Source organism: Pavona decussata, unplaced genomic scaffold (assembly GCF_977016875.1).
Source record: "Pavona decussata unplaced genomic scaffold, jaPavDecu1.1 SCAFFOLD_90, whole genome shotgun sequence".
Lineage (NCBI taxonomy): Eukaryota > Metazoa > Cnidaria > Anthozoa > Scleractinia > Agariciidae > Pavona > Pavona decussata.
In genome coordinates this window covers 1,372,763-1,393,511 of record NW_028145507.1, presented here as the reverse complement: position 1 = coordinate 1,393,511, position 20,749 = coordinate 1,372,763, and the positions used below count along the sequence as shown (strand labels likewise).

The following is a 20,749-nucleotide window of genomic DNA, read 5'->3' as shown; positions in this document are numbered from 1 at the left end:
TCCAGTAGTTCTTCTTTAAGATTGTTAAATAATTTATTGCCTTCTATATTTCTTAATTAACTTTGCGAAGGAACAGGCTAAGGTTATCGAGGAAGGGACCTCGTATATTTAGTTAATTGTTTAAGTGTATTTTGTAAGTCGCTGCCTCGACGTGTAAGTGTTAAATTTTACTGTTGTGTTTGTGTGTGAATACCATTTATAATGCAAGCAAATGAAAAATGTGCAGTTTTATCCCTTAATGTACGGGGAATAAGGGACAATGTCAAAAGGAGGAGTATCTTTTCATATCTTAAAGACCAAAATGCCTTGTTTTATTTTCTTCAAGAAACTTTCTCAGATATTAATGATGAAGCGCTCTGGAAAAACGAATGGGGAGGTGAAATTATTTTCTCTCACGGGAGTCACCATAGTAAGGGTGTTTGCATTCTCATCGCGCCATCATTACAGCTCAAGATAGATTACACATATAAGAACAATTCAGGAAGAATAGTGCTCATTAACACTACTCTCAAGTCGTTAAAGTTAACACTCTGCAATATCTATGCTCCTAATGGCCAGTCTGAACAACTAGAATTTATTCAAGAACTAAATTGGTGTCTAATTGACAAATCGGAGCTTACCACCCTTATAGTTGTCGGTGACTGGAATTATTCTTTGTCAAAGAAAGACAAAACAGGTGGTGCACCGTGGAAGGCAACCGATTATAGAAATCTTATACTAACAACCATGGAAATGCTTGATTTAGTTGATATCCAACGAGCTAAATACCCCAAATTGCGAAAGTACTCGTATGAGTCCAAGTCGCTTGGTGTGAAATCAAGAAAAGACTTCTTCTTCATCGCCAAAAATTTGGAGAAATATGTTAAAACTTGTGCAATTGTGCCAGCAATTGCACCAGATCATAAAGCGGTACAGATATCACTCTCGTGGCCTAAGGAAACTAGTCGAGGACCAGGCTTTTGGAAATTTAACAATACCTTGTTGACTGATGAGAGTTATGTGAATACAGTTCGCTCTGTTTATGCCCAAACTTGTGAACTTAGATCTCAAATCGAAGACAAACGTCTTTTTTGGGAGTTATTAAAAATGGAAATAAGAGCGGCGACGATCACATTTGCTAAAAGAAAGGCTCAAATGAATCATAATAAGGAAAATGAAATCAAGCGCCAGCTCGATGAACTAGACAACAGTTTTCCAAGAAAGAGTTGTATTCCAAACTTAAAAAGGATTTTGAGTTAATTTACGAACAAAAAGGAAAAGCAGCGATGTTTCGATCGAAATGCCGTTGGCTGGAGAACGGAGAACACCCAACTAAATACTTTTTTAACTTAGAGAAAAGGAATCACAATAAAAAAATCGTTACTGAACTTATAACCGAGAATGACAGCGCAATAAAGGATGAAAATCTAATTCTAGACAAAATTGAGTCCTTCTTTAAGGACCTCTATACGTCCAATATATCCTTTTCTGAAACAAAATACAACGAATTTATTGAAAATTTAAATATGCCGCGTCTCTCAGAGGATGATCGTGAGAAGTGCGAGGGCCTTTTAACTGACGAAGAATGTAAAAAATCGCTTGAAACCTTTCAAAATGAAAAATCTCCGGGAGAAGACGGATTCACAGTTGAATTTTACAAATTTTTCTTTGAACTATTGGGTACTGATATTGTCGCAAGTTTAAATGCCGCTTACGAATTGGGTGAGCTCTCCATCTCGCAACGGAGAGGAGTAATTACTCTCCTTCCGAAAGAGGACGGTCCTTTGTCAGCGCTCTCTAACTGGAGGCCCATTACTCTACTAAATACTAATTACAAAATAGCATCAAAAGCAATCGCTAAAAGATTAGAAACAGTTCTCTGCATCCTTGTACACACTGACCAAACTGGTTTTATAAAAGGACGATACATTGGCGAAAATATTAGACTTATTAATGACGTAATGGAACACACTAGAACCGAAAAAAAAGGAGGAATTCTAATTTCGCTTGACTTCAACAAAGCGTTCGACTCTTTAGAATGGCCGTTGATAATAAAAGTGTTAAATACTTTCAATTTTGGAACGAGCCTCAGAAAATGGGTAACAGTATTCTACTCCAACATCGAGAGTGCATTGATCAACAATGGATTTGCAACAAATTGGTTTAAATTGTCCAAGGGGGTGAGGCAGGGCTGTCCTCTTTCCCCGTATCTATTTGTATTGTCTGCGGAAATCTTGTCCAACAAAATTCGCCAGAGTAGAGATATCAAGGGAATAACGATCTTTGGAAATGAGATTAAAATAAGCCAATTCGCGGACGACACTAACCTTTTTTGTGATAATGTAACCTCTGCAGAGAACTCTCTGAAAACTGTAAACGACTTTACAGACATCTCCGGGCTGCGTCTCAACACCAAAAAAACCAAAGCGATATGGCTGGGAAAATGGTCAGCAAATAAGTCGACGCCGTTAAATGTGAAGTGGTTGCGTTGCCCCGTTAAAGTTTTAGGCGTTTATATTTCATACGATGAAAAGAAAAATGACGAACATAATTTCATGTTAAAATTAAGGAAATTGCAAACAAAATTGGATATGTGGAAAGCCCGAGACTTAACTTTATTTGGTAGAGTTATGATCATCAAATCTTTAGGATTAGCCAAATTAATTTATTCAATCTCCAACCTCAATGTACCTGATGAAATCATTCCCAATGTTAAGAAGAGATTATTTAACTTCATTTGGAAAAATAAGCGGGACAAAATAAATAGGGAAAGTCTTTACCAGGATATAACAGCAGGGGGAATTCGCATGATCAATTTTGATGTGATGATTAAAGCTCTAAGGCTAGCCTGGATTCCGAGACTACTGTCAACAGAGACTCGAAACTGGAAAACAATTCCGGATCATTTCTTCAAAAAGTGTGGTGGCCTAAATCTTCTCTTAAGATGTAATTATGATCCAAAACGTTTACCCCAAATGCCAACTTTTTATAAAGATATCCTTACCTTTTTCAATGATCTGAAAGGCTTGTATAGTGGTGACGGATTTCAAGAACTGATCCTATTCAATAACAAAGACATTTTAACTGATGGAAAATCTTTTTATTATGATGAGTGGCTAAAAGCGGGCATTCTTACAATTAAGGATCTGCTGAATGAAAATGGCGCTTTTCTTTCATTTCAAGAGTTCAGTCAAAAATATTCTTGCCGTTCAAACTTCCTTCAACTCTACTAAGTTACTAGCGCTATACCCAGGCACCTATTGATCAAAGCTAGAAGCTGTGAACAGGCAATCACGGATAATTTGCGTATGGACAACACCTTTAAATTCCTGCTTAATGATAACACTCAATTAAACCTAAACAAAATAAAGGCAAAAGATTTTTACTGGTTGTTCATCAATGGCAGTCCCCGCTGTCATACTGGCCCGATGAAATAGAGCAGGTCTCTGTCAGTAAGTGACAACGATTGGCAAACAATTTTTAAATCATTGAAGACAATTTGTAAGGAGAATAAACTCAGGGAGTTCCACTTCAAATTCATACACAGAATCATTGTAACTAAGATGAGTGCCTCTATTGTGGTGACCCTGACTCTATTGATCATTTGTTTTTCCATTGTCACTTCACAAAAGTGTTTATGGCTAATGTAATTCAATGGTTCAATAACTCAAATAATTCACATTTCTCCCCCTCGATAGAAGAAACGCTATTAGGGATGCTTTCTAGCCAACATGAGAAAAAAGTTACCAGAAAATTAAATTATACCCTTTTATTCATGCGATATTATATTTATTCTCGTAAGCTACATTCCCAAGCAATAACTCTTGAAGGTTTCAAAGATGATATCACTCTCAAATATCAAATAGAAAGCTTTTCATAACTTATATCCTAAATACTCACTTTAAAGGATGCTCTTACCTATTAAAAATGTCCTTCTCCGCGTACATTACATTATTAGAAATGCATTTACTAGATCATTTTTCTTTCTTTTCGCGTTGTAAACTGCAAAACTGTAACATTTAGTCATTAGTATTTTCAAATGTATTGTAATATGTGTCTTTCGTACTCTTGTTTTTTGTTTTTTTGGTAACGTGCGTGGTGAAAATAAAGATGCAAAGTATTTAAAAAAAAATTAAATCCAGTCATGAAATACAACTCTTTCTTGAAAACTGTATTTTGCGCCATGGTGAGTTGATAACAGCGTTTCGGCACACTTTTACCAATTCTCGCTGAAATAGATGAGGAGAAGTCCAAAGACTACTGCAAAGCTGACACAACGTAATATATTTTAAAACAATATTTCGGCTGGCCAAACCAGCCTTCTTCAGGTTTAGGTGTTAATAAATTATATAAATGAAGTTACAATATTATATTATGGAGGATGTTGCAATACATAGGAGCGGCGGAAATGACGTTTACAAGGCGGTACCAAAGGAAAAGGAAATAAGTAGAATAAAATAAAAAAATTACAATTCATCTCGTCTATTCAAACCCTGGGGTTCCAAGGTCCCCGCTAAATCTATAAGAAAAGACTCTCTGGCTTTTCTGATTGAATCACGTGAGGAGTGGATAACTTCAAGTGGTATTAGTTGCATGTCAGTGTGGCAGTGGTTAGGTTGAGAAAGAAAATGTTCAGAGACAGTAGTTGGTTTAAATGTAATGTTAGTTTTGTCAACTGGGCGTCTATGTTCGTTGAATCTGTCTTTGAGACGTCGCTTAGTTTCACCTATGTATTGTAGATGGCAGCGGTTACATTGTACCATGTAGATTAAATTTTTGGTGTTACAGGTTATGTGTGAAGTGATGTTACGGGTTTCGCCTGTGGAAGAAAATGTATAATGTTTAAGACCGTTAGTAATGTAAGGACAAGTGGCGCAATTTTGTCCACAGCGGAAAGATCCTGGTGGTGAATTAGTGTTGTTAGGAGCGGTGACAGTCGGTAGCTATGCTTTAACTAAAATGTCGCGAAGGTTGGAAGTGCGTCTGTAAGCGACGATAGGTGGGTGTTTAAAAACGTCCCTGCAACGGTCGGAGGAAAGTAATATGTTAAAATGTTTGCGTAATATATTAGAGAGGTGAGGAAGTGCTGGGTTATATGTAACGACAAAAGGTATGCGGTTAATAGAGTCGTTGCGGTTAGTTTGCAGAGCGTCAGTGCGAGAAATATTAGCAGCTCGTAGGAATTGTGAGTCAAGGAAGGTGTTATGATATCCTCGTGCGAGGAGATAAGCTTTTAATTCATTAATGCGGAGTTGAAATGTAGCGTTAGTAGAAGAGATACGGCGGATGCGAAGAGCTAAGCTAAATGGAATAGATGTTTTAGTATGTTGAGGATGGCATGATGAACTAAGATGTTGGTGTTTATCTGTAGGTTTAGTGTATAGGTCAGTTTGTATCGTGCCGTTATGTAGAGATACCACTACCTCGAGAAAAGGAACGTTAGTTAATGAGTGACTGCTAGTGAATTTAATAGTGGGATGAATATTATTGAGGTAATCGATGAAAATTTTAAGATGATCTAGACCTTCAGTCCAAATCATAAAAATATCATCAAGGAACCTCCACCAGGTATGGACATAAAAAGGAGCATTAGAGAGAGCGTTAGTTTCGAAAATGCCGAGAAAAAGGTTAGCAAATAAAGGAGCCATCTTAGTACCCATGGCAGTACCATGGACCTAAAGATAGTGTTGCTGATTAAATGTGAAGTTATTCATGGTCAGTATTATGCGTAAAAGGTCACAAAGTGTCTCAGTAGGAATGTGTTTGTCCGTACGAGTTTCAAGGAAATGACGGCAAGCATCAATTCCTTCGTTGTGTGGGATGTTGGTGTACAATGATGAAACGTCGAGAGTGACAAGCATGGCGTTACTAGGTAGAGTCCCAAGGCTAGAGAGTTTGTTAAGAAAGTCAGTAGTGTCTTTAATGTGCGAATCCAAGGAAGAGACGAGAGGGTTAATGTGGTAGTCAACGAATTGTGAGATGCGTTCTGTAGGGTGGCTGTTAGATGAAACTATGGGGCGTCCTGGGTTTCCAGTCTTGTGAATTTTAGGTAAAATGTAAAAGCGCCAGGTTTAACGTCAGTTTGTATAAGGTATTGTTTCGTCTTTTCGTCAATGTAGCCGTCTTTGAGCATGCGTTGAACGTAAATAGTAACTCGTTGTTGAATTTGGTTAGTTATGTCTCCGTCTTGTTTTCTGTAGAATTTAACGTCGTTAAGCTGTCGATTACATTCGTCTATGTACCAGGTTTTGTCCATCACTACCGTCCCAGAGCCTTTGTCGGCCGGTTTGATAACGTTGTCTTGTCGTTTCTTAAGATTCCCTAATGATTGTCGTTCGTGTGGGGTTAAGTTGTCGGTTATATGATTGAGATTAGAGGTGGAGATGTCATGTTTAATAGCATCTATGTATACGTTTAATGCTGAATCTCTGTTAGTGGGAGGCGTCCATGAGCTTTTGTTGCGGAATGGGTTAGTTGGGTTAGGATTAGAGGCGTTGTTATAATCGTGAAAGTATTCCGTAAGTCGCATGCGTCGTGTGAAGTCATTAATGTCAGCTGACACTTCTGACCAGTTAATACGTCTGGGTGTAGGGCAAAAGGTTAAACCGCCAGCAAGAACTGATGATTCGTCGTTAGGAAGTGGAGTTTGTGACAGGTTAATGACAGAGGTTGTGTCAAGTCTGATGGCTGTGCGAGTGTTACGTGGTTTGCGTTTACGGCGATTACGTGTACGTGTGGAGGCTTGTGAAATACAACTCTTTCTTGAAAACTGTATTTTGCGCTATGGTGAGTTAAAAACAGCGTTTCACCGCAATTCTCGCTGAAATGTGGGTTTTGCATCAAATCCACTCATGGAATACAACTCTTTCTTGAAAACTGTGTTTTCCACCATGGTAAGTTAAAAATAGCGTTTCCTCACATTTTCACCAATTCTCGCTGAAAAATGGGTTTTGCATCAAATCCACTCTTGGAATACAAATCATTTTTGAAAACTGTGTTTTCCTCAATTGTGGGTTGAAAACAGCGTGTTGCCAAGTTTTTACCATTTCTCACGGAAAAATGCGTTTGACATCAAATCCACTCGTGAATTAAAACTCTTTCTTGAAAACTGTCTTTTGCGCTATGGTGAGTTAAAAACAGCGTTTCGCCGCAATTTTTCGCTGAAATGTGGGTTTTGCAGCAAATCCATTCATGGAATACTCTTTCTTGAAAACTGTGTGTTGCTTTATTGTGGGTTGAAAACAGCGTTTTTCGAAATTTTCACCATTTCTCGCCGAAAATGCGTTTTCTATCAAATCCATTCATGGATTAAAACTCTTTCTTTAAACTATTTTTGCCTCCATTGTGGGTTGAAAAGAGCTATTTGCCAAGTTTTCACCATTTCTAGCAAAAAATTGCGTTTTGCATTAAATCCACTCTTGGAATACAAATCTTTTTCGAAAACTGTGTCTTGCTCCATTGTGGGTTGAAAGCCACGTTTTGCCAAATTTACACCATTTCTCATCAAAAAATGCGTTTTACATCAAATCCAGTCGTGAAATAAAACTCTTTCTTGAAAACTGTTTTGCACTATGGTGAGTTGAAAACAGCGTTTCGCCAAATTTTACTAATTCTCGCTGAAAAATGGGTTTTGCATCAAATCCACTCCTGGAATACAAATCTTTTTTGAAAATTATGTTTTCCTCAATTGTGGGTTGAAAACAGCGTGTTGCCAACTTTCCACTATGTCTCACGGAAAAAATGTGTTTGACATCAAATCTACTCGTGAAATAAAACTCTTTCTTGAAAACTGTGTTTTGCGCTATGGTGAGTTGAAAACAGCGTTTTGCAAAATTTTTACCAATTCTCGCAGAAAAATGGGTTTTTTATCAAATCCAGTAATGGAATACAACTCTTCCTTGAAAACTTTGCTTTGCACCATGGTAAGCTGAAAACAGCGTTTCGTCACATTTTCACCAATTCTCGCTAAAAAATGGGTTTTGCATCAAATCCACTCTTGGAATACAAATCTTTTTTGAAAACTGTGTTTTCCTCAATTGTGGGTTGAAAACAGCGTGTTGCCAAGTTTTCACAATTTCTCACAGAAAAATGCGTTTGACATCAAATCCACTCGTGAATTAAAACTCTTACTTGAAAACTGTGTTTTGCGCTATGGTGAGTTCAAAACAGCGTTTCGCCAAATTTTTACCAATTCTCGCAGAAAAGAAGGTTTTGCATCAAATCCACTCTTGGAATACAATTCTTTTTTGAAAACGATGTTTTCCTCCATTGTGTGTTGAAAGCCGCGTTTTGCCAAATTTAAACCATTTCTCACTGAAAAATACGTTTTGCAACAAATCCACTCATGGAATAAAACTCTTTCTTGAAAACTGTGTTTTGCGCCATGGTGAGCTGAAAACAGCGTTTCGCCACATTATCACCAATGCTCGCTGAAATATGGGTTTTGCATCAAACCCAGTCAGGGAATAAGACTCTCTTGAAAACTGTGTTTTGCTCCATTGTGGGTTCGTAAGAGCGTTTTGCCAAGTCTTCACCGTTTCTCGCTGAAAAATCCGTTTTGCATCAAACCCAGTCCTGCAATATAACTCTTTCTTGAAAACTGTGTTTTGCTCCATTGTGGGTTGAAAACAGCGTTTTTTTAAATTTTCACCATTTTTCGCTGAAAAATGCGTTTTGCATCACACCCAGTCATGCAATATAACTCTTTCTTGAAAACTGTTTTTCTCCAATGTGGGTTGAAAACGGCGTTTTTCAAAATTTTCACCATTTCTCGCTGAAAAATGCGTTTCGCATTAAATCCACTCATGAAATAAAACTCTTTCTGGAAACTATTTTTTCCTCCATTGTGGGTAGAAAAGAGCAATTTATTAAATTTTTTACTATCTCTAGCAAAAAAATGCATTTAGCATCAATCCACTCATGGAATACAACTCTTTTTTGAAAACTGTTTTCCTCAATCGTGTGCTGAATGCCGCGTTTTGCCAAATTTAAACCATTTCCTACTGAAAAATGCGTTTTGCATCAAATCCACTTATGGAATGCGCTATTTTGGGTTAAAAACAGCGTTTTTAAAAATAATAACAATTTTTCGCTGAAAAATGCGTTTTGCATCAGATCCAGTCATGGAAAACAACTCTTTTTTTAAAACTATGTCTTGCTCCATTGTGGATTGAGAAAAGCGTTTGGTCAAATTTTTACCATATGTCGCAGAAAAATGTGTTTTGCATCAAATCCACTCATGAAATAATACTCTTTCTTGAAAACCGAGTTTTGATCCATTTTAGGTTGAAAACAGCGTGTTGCAAAAGTTTCACGATTCGTCGCTTAAAAATGCGTTTTGCATCAAATCCACTCATGGAATAAAAAACTTTTTCCGAAACTGTGTCTTGCTCCATTGTGGGTTAATTAGAGCTTTTTGCCACGTTTTAACTATTTCTCGCTGAAAAATGCGTTTTGCATTAAACCCAGTCATACAATATAACTCTTTCTTGAAAACTGTGTTTTGCTCCATTGTGGGTTGAAAACAGCGTCTTTAAAGATTGTAACCATTTCTCGCTGAGAAATGCGTTTTGCATCAAATTCTTTCCTCCACTCGTGAATTAAAACTCTTTCCTGAAAACTGTGTTTTGCGCTATGGTGAGTTCAAAACAGCGTTTCGCCAAATTTTTACTAATTTTTGCAGAAAAATGGGTGTTGCATCAAATCCAGTCATGGAATACAACTCTTTCTTGAAAACTGTGTTTTGCGCCATGGTAAGTGGAAAACAGCGTTTCGTCACATTTTCACCATTTCTAGCAAAAAAGTACGTTTTGCATCAAATCCACGCATGGAATACAAATCTTTTTCGAAAACTGTGTTTTGCTGCATTGTGGGTTGAAAGCCGCGTTTTGCCAACTTTTCACCATTTCTCACGGAAAAATGCGTGTGACATCAAATCCACTCGTGAATTAAAACTCTTTCTTGAAAACTGTGTTTTCCACCACGGTAAGTTGAAAACAGCGTTTCGCCAAATTTTTACCAATTCTCGCTGAAAAATGGGTTTTGCATCAAATATACTCATGGAATACAACTCTTTTTTTAAAATTATGTTTTCCTCAATTGTTAGTTGAAAACGGCGTGTTGCCAACTTTCCACTATCTCTCACGGAAAAATGCGTTTGACATCAAATCCACTCGTGAATTAAAACTCTTTCTTGAAAACTGTGTTTTGGGCTATGGTGAGTTCAAAACAGCGTTTCGCCAAATTTTTACCAATTCTCGCAGAAAAATAGGTTTTGCATCAAACCCAGTCATGGAATACAACTCTTCCTTGAAAACTGTGTTTTGCCCCATGGTAAGTTGAAAACAGTGGTTCGTCACATTTTCACCAATTCTTGTTGAAAAATGGGTTTTGCATCAAATCCACTCTTGAAATACAAATCTTTTTTGAAAACTGTGTTTTCCTCAATTGTGGGTTGAAAACAGCGTGTTTCCAAGTTTTCACAATTTCTCACAGAAAAATGCGTTTGACATCAAATCCACTCATGGAATAAAAGTCTTTCTTGAAAACTGTGTTTTGCGCCATGGTGAGTTGAAAACAGCGTTTTGCCACATTATCACCAATGCTCGCTGAAATATGGGTTTTGCATCAAACCCAGTCATGGAATAAAACTCTCTTGAAAACTGTGTTTTGCTCCATTGTGGGTTCGTAAGAGCGTTTTGCCAAGTCTTCACCGTTTTTCGCTGAAAAATTCGTTTTGCATCAAACCCAGTCATGCAATATAACTCTTTCTTGAAAACTGTGTTTTCCTCCATTGTGGGTTTAAAACGGCGTTTTTCAAAATTTTGACCATTTCTCGCTGAAAAATGCGTTTTGCATCACACCCAGTCATGCAATATAACTCTTTCTTGAAAACTGTTTTTCTCCAATGTGGGTTTAAAACGGCGTTTTTCAAACTTTTGACCATTTCTCGCTGAAAAATGCGTTTCGCATCAAATCCACTCATGAAATAAAACTCTTTCTGGAAACTATTTTTTCCTCCATTGTGGGTAGAAAAGAGCAATTTAACAAATTTTTTACTATCTCTAGCAAAAAAATGCATTTAGCATCAATCCACTCATGGAATACATATCTTTTTTGAAAACTGTTTTCCTCAATCGTGTCCTGAAAGCTGCGTTTTGCCAAATTTAATCCATTTCTCTCTGAAAAATGCGTTTTGCATCAAATCCACTCATGGAATAAGACTCTTTCTTGAAAACTGTGTTTTGCGCTATTTTGGGTTAAGAACAGCGTTTTTAAAAATTATCACCATTTTTCGCTGAAAAATAAGTTTTGTATCAGATTTGATCATGGAAAACAACTCTTTTTTTTAAACTATGTCTTGCTCCATTGTGGATTGAAAAAAGCGTTTTGTCAAATTTTTACCATATGTCACAGAAAAATGTGTTTTGCATCAAATCCACTCATGGAATAAAAAACTTTTTCCAAAACTGTGTCTTGCTCCATTGTAGGTTAATTAGAGCGTTTTGCCACGTTTTAACTATTTTTCGCTGAAAAATGCGTTTTGCATCACACCCAGTCATGCAATATAACTCTTTCTTGAAAACTGTTTTTCTCCAATGTGGGTTTAAAACGGCGTTTTTCAAAATTTTGACCATTTCTCGCTGAAAAATGCGTTTCGCATCAAATCCACTCATGAAATAAAACTCTTTCTGGAAACTATTTTTTCCTCCATTGTGGGTAGAAAAGAGCAATTTAACAAATTTTTTACTATTACTAGCAAAAAAATGCATTTAGCATCAATCCACTCATGGAATACATATCTTTTTTGAAAACTGTTTTCCTCAATCGTGTGCTGAATGCCGCGTTTTGCCAAATTTAAACCATTTCCTACTGAAAAATGTGTTTTGCATCAAATCAATTCATGGAATAAAACTCTTTCTTGAAAACAGTGTTCTGCGCTATGTTGGGTTAAAAACAGCGTTTTTAAAAATTATCACCATTTTTCGCTGAAAAATGCGTTTTGCATCAGATCCAGTCATGGAATAAAACTCATCTATAAAACTGTGTTTTGCTCCGTTTTCCGTTAAAAAAAGCCTTTTTCAAAATTTTTCCCATTTTTCGTTGAAAAATGCTTTTCGCATCACATCCAGTCATGGAAAACAACTCTTTTTTGAAAACTATGTCTTGCTTTATTGTGGATTGAAAAAAGCGTTTTGTCAAATTTTTACCATACGTCGCAGAAAAATGTGTTTTGCATCAAATCCACTCATGAAATAATACTCTTTCTTGAAAACTGAGTTTTGATCCATTGCATCAAATCCACTCATAGAATAAAAAACTTTTTCCAAAGCTATATCTTGCTCCATTGTGGGTTAATTAGAGCGTTTTGCCACGTTTTAACCATTTCTCGCTGAAAAATGCGTTTTGCATTAAACCCAGTCATGCAATATAACTCTTTCTTGAAAACTGTTTTGCTCCAATGTGGGTTGAAAACAGCGTTTTTCAAAATTTTGTCCATTTCTCGCTGAAAAATGCGTTTCGCATCAAATCCACTCATGGAATAAAACTCTTTCTGGAAACTATTTTTTCCTCCATTGTGGGTTGAAAAGAGCAATTTTTTAAATTTTTTACTATCTCTAGCAAAAAAATGCATTTAGCATCAATCCGCTCATGGAATACAAATCTTTTTTGAAAACTGTTTTCCTCAATCGTGTCCTGAAAGCTGCGTTTTGCCAAATTTAAACCATTTCTCTCTGAAAAATGCGTTTTGCATCAAATCCACTCATGGAATAAGACTCTTTCTTGAAAACTGTGTTTTGCGCTATTTTGGGTTAAGAACAGCGTTTTTAAAAATTATCACCATTTTTCGCTGAAAAATAAGTTTTGTATCAGATTTGATCATGGAAAACAACTCTTTTTTTTAAACTATGTCTTGCTCCATTGTGGATTGAAAAAAGCGTTTTGTCAAATTTTTACCATATGTCAGAGAAAAATGTGTTTTGCATCAAATCCACTCATGGAATAAAAAACTTTTTCCAAAACTGTGTCTTGCTCCATTGTGGGTTAATTAGAGCGTTTTGCCACGTTTTAACTATTTTTCGCTGAAAAATGCGTTTTGCATTAAACCCAGTCATGCAATAAAACTCTTTCTTGAAAACTGTGTTTTTGCTCCACTGTGGGTTGAAAACAGCGTCTTTAAACATTGTCACCATTTCTCGCTGAGAAATGGGTTTTGCATTAAATCCAGTCAGGGGGTGTCATGCGTGGACTCGACCCGAGAGGGCGCGTTTTCTGAGCGGTGCTAAAAACCTTCGCAAAATCGTAAATGTTTAACCGACATAATCTCCTAGAACGTTGAGAATTGCCGTAAAGCATAACTTGATACCCCAATGACAAGAGGAAGCCGCAAGATTAAACGAAGCGACCGTAGTTCGACTGAAGAAGAACCACGTGAATCTAAACGGCAAAACATGGCGGCCAAGAGCCAACAAGAAAAGACAAGAGAAGAAGCGGAAGAGCCGAGTTTGGCCGATATTAGAAACATGCTCGGTGGAATCGAATCCGAGATATCCGCTATCCTGGCATCAAATAACGAATTATCCAGCGAACTAGCCGAACTCGAAGCTCAAAAGAGGAAATTAAATGACACGAAAGAGTTACTTGAGAAGACGATGAATCTTAACTTACAACTGAAAGAAGAACTTGATCAGGCTCGAGATAAAATCAAGGAGCAGGCCGAAGAAATAGCGGAACTATATGATTTTCAAGATGAATTGGAGCAATATACAAGGAAAAATTCAGTGGAGATATGTGGCATCCCTGAGAGTGCTTACGAATCAACAGAGAAGGTGGTGTTGAAAATCTCTGGAGCTCTCAACGTTGCAATATCGCCTGAAGACATCGAGATTACCCATCATCTTAATAGGAAAGGAGTTGAAAAAGGTATCAGACCTATTATAGTAAAATTTATTAGCCACAAAGTTAAATCTAAATTGTACAAATCGAGAGCAAAACTTAAAGACGTTCGCGTGCATCAGCTTTTTCCAAATTATTCGGCGGCAGTCAGCAGCAAGGAGGGCGGGCGTATCTTCATAACTGAAAACTTAACTAGTTCTAGGAGAAAGGTATTGATGAAGGCAAATCAAATGCGTAAAGACGGATTATTAGTTAGCTGTTGGACATTAGATGGGAAAATCTACATAAAAACATCGCCAGATGGAAATCCTGTCAGGATTTATGCAGAAGACGATCTTAAAAATATCTAATCCAGTAGTTCTTCTTTAAGATTGTTAAATAATTTATTGCCTTCTATATTTCTTAATTAACTTTGCGAAGGAACAGGCTAAGGTTATCGAGGAAGGGACCTCGTATATTTAGTTAATTGTTTAAGTGTATTTTGTAAGTCGCTGCCTCGACGTGTAAGTGTTAAATTTTACTGTTGTGTTTGTGTGTGAATACCATTTATAATGCAAGCAAATGAAAAATGTGCAGTTTTATCCCTTAATGTACGGGGAATAAGGGACAATGTCAAAAGGAGGAGTATCTTTTCATATCTTAAAGACCAAAATGCCTTGTTTTATTTTCTTCAAGAAACTTTCTCAGATATTAATGATGAAGCGCTCTGGAAAAACGAATGGGGAGGTGAAATTATTTTCTCTCACGGGAGTCACCATAGTAAGGGTGTTTGCATTCTCATCGCGCCATCATTACAGCTCAAGATAGATTACACATATAAGAACAATTCAGGAAGAATAGTGCTCATTAACACTACTCTCAAGTCGTTAAAGTTAACACTCTGCAATATCTATGCTCCTAATGGCCAGTCTGAACAACTAGAATTCATTCAAGAACTAAATTGGTGTCTAATTGACAAATCGGAGCTTACCACCCTTATAGTTGTCGGTGACTGGAATTATTCTTTGTCAAAGAAAGACAAAACAGGTGGTGCACCGTGGAAGGCAACCGATTATAGAAATCTTATACTAACAACCATGGAAATGCTTGATTTAGTTGATATCCAACGAGCTAAATACCCCAAATTGCGAAAGTACTCGTATGAGTCCAAGTCGCTTGGTGTGAAATCAAGAATAGACTTCTTCTTGATCACCAAAAATTTGGAGAAATATGTTAAAACTTGTGCAATTGTGCCAGCAATTGCACCAGATCATAAAGCGGTACAGATATCACTCTCGTGGCCTAAGGAAACTAGTCGAGGACCAGGCTTTTGGAAATTTAACAATACCTTGTTGACTGATGAGAGTTATGTGAATACAGTTCGCTCTGTTTATGCCCAAACTTGTGAACTTAGATCTCAAATCGAAGACAAACGTCTTTTTTGGGAGTTATTAAAAATGGAAATAAGAGCGGCGACGATCACATTTGCTAAAAGAAAGGCTCAAATGAATCATAATAAGGAAAATGAAATCAAGCGCCAGCTCGATGAACTAGACAATTTAATTTGTAACAACTTCCAACACCCGGATATAAATAACATATTGGAGAAGTATTCCAAACTTAAAAAGGATTTTGAGTTAATTTACGAACAAAAAGGAAAAGCAGCGATGTTTCGATCGAAATGCCGTTGGCTGGAGAACGGAGAACACCCAACTAAATACTTTTTTAACTTAGAGAAAAGGAATCACAATAAAAAAATCGTTACTGAACTTATAACCGAGAATGACAGCGAAATAAAGGATGAAAATCTAATTCTAGACAAAATTGAGTCCTTCCTTAAGGACCTCTATACGTCCAATATATCCTTTTCTGAAACAAAATACAACGAATTTATTGAAAATTTAAATATGCCGCGTCTCTCAGAGGATGATCGTGAGAAGTGCGAGGGCCTTTTAACTTATGAAGAATGTAAAAAATCGCTTGAAACCTTTCAAAATGAAAAATCTCCGGGAGAAGACGGATTCACAGTTGAATTTTACAAATTTTTCTTTGAACTATTGGGTACTGATCTTGTCGCAAGTTTAAATGCCGCTTACGAATTGGGTGAGCTCTCCATCTCGCAACGGAGAGGAGTAATTACTCTCCTTCCGAAAGAGGACGGTCCTTTGTCAGCGCTCTCTAACTGGAGGCCCATTACTCTACTAAATACTGATTACAAAATAACATCAAAAGCAATCGCTAAAAGATTAGAAACAGTTCTCTCCATCCTTGTACACACTGACCAAACTGGTTTTATAAAAGGACGATACATTGGCGAAAATATTAGACTTATTAATGACGTAATGGAACACACTAGAATCGAAAAAAAAGGAGGAATTCTAATTTCGCTTGACTTCAACAAAGCGTTCGACTCTTTAGAATGGCCGTTGATAATAAAAGTGTTAAATACTTTCAATTTTGGAACGAGCCTCAGAAAATGGGTAACAGTATTCTACTCCAACATCGAGAGTGCATTGATCAACAATGGATTTGCAACAAATTGGTTTAAATTGTCCAAGGGGGTGAGGCAGGGCTGTCCTCTTTCCCCGTATCTATTTGTATTGTCTGCGGAAATCTTGTCCAACAAAATTCGCCAGAGTAGAGATATCAAGGGAATAACGATCTTTGGAAATGAGATTAAAATAAGCCAATTCGCGGACGACACTAACCTTTTTTGTGATAATGTAACCTCTGCAGAGAACTCTCTGAAAACTGTAAACGACTTTACAGACATCTCCGGGCTGCGTCTCAACACCAAAAAAACCAAAGCGATATGGCTGGGAAAATGGTCAGCAAATAAGTCGACGCCGTTAAATGTGAAGTGGTTGCGTTGCCCCGTTAAAGTTTTAGGCGTTTATATTTCATACGATGAAAAGAAAAATGACGAACATAATTTCATGTTAAAATTAAGGAAATTGCAAACAAAATTGGATATGTGGAAAGCCCGAGACTTAACTTTATTTGGTAGAGTTATGATCATCAAATCTTTAGGATTAGCCAAATTAATTTATTCAATCTCCAACCTCAATGTACCTGATGAAATCATTCCCAATGTTAAGAAGAGATTATTTAACTTCATTTGGAAAAATAAGCGGGACAAAATAAATAGGGAAAGTCTTTACCAGGATATAACAGCAGGGGGAATTCGCATGATCAATTTTGATGTGATGATTAAAGCTCTAAGGCTAGCCTGGATTCCGAGACTACTGTCAACAGAGACTCGAAACTGGAAAACAATTCCGGATCATTTCTTCAAAAAGTGTGGTGGCCTAAATCTTCTCTTAAGATGTAATTATGATCCAAAACGTTTACCCCAAATGCCAACTTTTTATAAAGATATCCTTACCTTTTTCAATGATCTGAAAGGCTTGTATAGTGGTGACGGATTTCAAGAACTGATCCTATTCAATAACAAAGACATTTTAACTGATGGAAAATCTTTTTATTATGATGAGTGGCTAAAAGCGGGCATTCTTACAATTAAGGATCTGCTGAATGAAAATGGCGCTTTTCTTTCATTTCAAGAGTTCAGTCAAAAATATTCTTGCCGTTCAAACTTCCTTCAACTCTACTAAGTTACTAGCGCTATACCCAGGCACCTATTGATCAAAGCTAGAAGCTGTGAACAGGCAATCACGGATAATTTGCGTATGGACAACACCTTTAAATTCCTGCTTAATGATAACACTCAATTAAACCTAAACAAAATAAAGGCAAAAGATTTTTACTGGTTGTTCATCAATGGCAGTCCCCGCTGTCATACTGGCCCGATGAAATGGAGCAGGTCTCTGTCAGTAAGTGACAACGATTGGCAAACAATTTTTAAATCATTGAAGACAATTTGTAAGGAGAATAAACTCAGGGAGTTCCACTTCAAATTCATACACAGAATCATTATAACTAAGAAAGAATTACACAGATTTGGGATAAAAGATGACGATAAGTGCCTCTATTGTGGTGACCCTGACTCTATTGATCATTTGTTTTTCCATTGTCACTTCACAAAAGTGTTTATGGCTAATGTAATTCAATGGTTCAATAACTCAAATAATTCACATTTCTCCCCCTCGATAGAAGAAACGCTATTAGGGATGCTTTCTAGCCAACATGAGAAAAAAGTTACCAGAAAAGTCAATTATACCCTTTTATTCATGCGATATTATATTTATTCTCGTAAGCTACATTCCCAAGCAATAACTCTTGAAGGTTTCAAAGATGATATCACTCTCAAATATCAAATAGAAAGCTTTTCATAACTTATATCCTAAATACTCACTTTAAAGGATGCTCTTACCTATTAAAAATGTCCTTCTCCGCGTACATTACATTATTAGAAATGCATTTACTAGATCATTTTTCTTTCTTTTCGCGTTGTAAACTGCAAAACTGTAACATTTAGTCATTAGTATTTTCAAATGTATTGTAATATGTGTCTTTCGTACTCTTGTTTTTTGTTTTTTTGGTAACGTGCGTGGTGAAAATAAAGATGCAAAGTATTTAAAAAAAAATTAAATCCAGTCATGAAATACAACTCTTTCTTGAAAACTGTATTTTGCGCCATGGTGAGTTGATAACAGCGTTTCGGCACACTTTTACCAATTCTCGCTGAAATAGATGAGGAGAAGTCCAAAGACTACTGCAAAGCTGACACAACGTAATATATTTTAAAACAATATTTCGGCTGGCCAAACCAGCCTTCTTCAGGTTTAGGTGTTAATAAATTATATAAATGAAGTTACAATATTATATTATGGAGGATGTTGCAATACATAGGAGCGGCGGAAATGACGTTTACAAGGCGGTACCAAAGGAAAAGGAAATAAGTAGAATAAAATAAAAAAATTACAATTCATCTCGTCTATTCAAACCCTGGGGTTCCAAGGTCCCCGCTAAATCTATAAGAAAAGACTCTCTGGCTTTTCTGATTGAATCACGTGAGGAGTGGATAACTTCAAGTGGTATTAGTTGCATGTCAGTGTGGCAGTGGTTAGGTTGAGAAAGAAAATGTTCAGAGACAGTAGTTGGTTTAAATGTAATGTTAGTTTTGTCAACTGGGCGTCTATGTTCGTTGAATCTGTCTTTGAGACGTCGCTTAGTTTCACCTATGTATTGTAGATGGCAGCGGTTACATTGTACCATGTAGATTAAATTTTTGGTGTTACAGGTTATGTGTGAAGTGATGTTACGGGTTTCGCCTGTGGAAGAAAATGTATAATGTTTAAGACCGTTAGTAATGTAAGGACAAGTGGCGCAATTTTGTCCACAGCGGAAAGATCCTGGTGGTGAATTAGTGTTGTTAGGAGCGGTGACAGTCGGTAGCTATGCTTTAACTAAAATGTCGCGAAGGTTGGAAGTGCGTCTGTAAGCGACGATAGGTGGGTGTTTAAAAACGTCCCTGCAACGGTCGGAGGAAAGTAATATGTTAAAATGTTTGCGTAATATATTAGAGAGGTGAGGAAGTGCTGGGTTATATGTAACGACAAAAGGTATGCGGTTAATAGAGTCGTTGCGGTTAGTTTGCAGAGCGTCAGTGCGAGAAATATTAGCAGCTCGTAGGAATTGTGAGTCAAGGAAGGTGTTATGATATCCTCGTGCGAGGAGATAAGCTTTTAATTCATTAATGCGGAGTTGAAATGTAGCGTTAGTAGAAGAGATACGGCGGATGCGAAGAGCTAAGCTAAATGGAATAGATGTTTTAGTATGTTGAGGATGGCATGATGAACTAAGATGTTGGTGTTTATCTGTAGGTTTAGTGTATAGGTCAGTTTGTATCGTGCCGTTATGTAGAGATACCACTACCTCGAGAAAAGGAACGTTAGTTAATGAGTGACTGCTAGTGAATTTAATAGTGGGATGAATATTATTGAGGTAATCGATGAAAATTTTAAGATGATCTAGACCTTCAGTCCAAATCATAAAAATATCATCAAGGAACCTCCACCAGGTATGGACATAAAAAGGAGCATTAGAGAGAGCGTTAGTTTCGAAAATGCCGAGAAAAAGGTTAGCAAATAAAGGAGCCATCTTAGTACCCATGGCAGTACCATGGACCTAAAGATAGTGTTGCTGATTAAATGTGAAGTTATTCATGGTCAGTATTATGCGTAAAAGGTCACAAAGTGTCTCAGTAGGAATGTGTTTGTCCGTACGAGTTTCAAGGAAATGACGGCAAGCATCAATTCCTTCGTTGTGTGGGATGTTGGTGTACAATGATGAAACGTCGAGAGTGACAAGCATGGCGTTACTAGGTAGAGTCCCAAGGCTAGAGAGTTTGTTAAGAAAGTCAGTAGCGTCTTTAATGTGCGAATCCAAGGAAGAGACGAGAGGGTTAATGTGGTAGTCAACGAATTGTGAGATGCGTTCTGTAGGGTGGCTGTTAGATGAAACTATGGGGCGTCAGTTTGTATAAGGTATTGTTTCGTCTTTTCGTCAATGTAGCCGTCTTTAAGCATGCGTTGAAAGTAAATAGTAACTCGTTGTTGAATTTGGCTAGTTACGTCTCCGTCTTGTTTTCTGTAGAATTAAACGTCGTTAAGCTGTCGATTACATTCGTCTATGTACCAGGTTTTGTCCATCACTACCGTCCCAGAGCCTTTGTCGGCCGGTTTGATAACGTTGTCTTGTCGTTTCTTAAGATTCCCTAATGATTGTCGTTCGTGTGGGGTTAAGTTGTCGGTTATATGATTGAGATTAGAGGTGGAGATGTCATGTTTAATAGCATCTATGTATACGTTTAATGCTGAATCTCTGTTAGTGGGAGGCGTCCATGAGCTTTTGTTGCGGAATGGGTTAGTTGGGTTAGGATTAGAGGCGTTGTTATAATCGTGAAAGTATTCCGTAAGTCGCATGCGTCGTG

The 20,749-nt window shown here is 37.1% G+C and overlaps 1 protein-coding gene and 2 pseudogenes across 1 annotated transcript; 1 reads left to right on the top strand and 2 right to left on the bottom strand.

Moving 5' to 3' along the window:
* Positions 1-4,615: 4,615 nt before the first annotated feature.
* LOC146474375 (uncharacterized) lies at positions 4,616-6,616 on the bottom strand (annotated as a pseudogene).
* A 6,972-nt stretch (positions 6,617-13,588) lies between these two features.
* LOC146474374 (uncharacterized) lies at positions 13,589-14,839 on the top strand. The gene has a single exon (XM_085117155.1). The coding sequence runs from the start codon at positions 13,632-13,634 to the stop codon at positions 14,223-14,225; it is 594 nt and encodes a 197-aa protein (XP_084973281.1). The 5' UTR covers positions 13,589-13,631; the 3' UTR covers positions 14,226-14,839.
* A 3,921-nt stretch (positions 14,840-18,760) lies between these two features.
* LOC146474373 (uncharacterized) lies at positions 18,761-20,741 on the bottom strand (annotated as a pseudogene).
* Positions 20,742-20,749: the final 8 nt, after the last annotated feature.

Bases quoted from the DNA above. Each gene is read 5' to 3' on its own strand.
- LOC146474374 (XM_085117155.1), top strand. From the start codon at position 13,632: ATGAATCTTAACTTACAACTGAAAGAAGAACTTGATCAGGCTCGAGAT.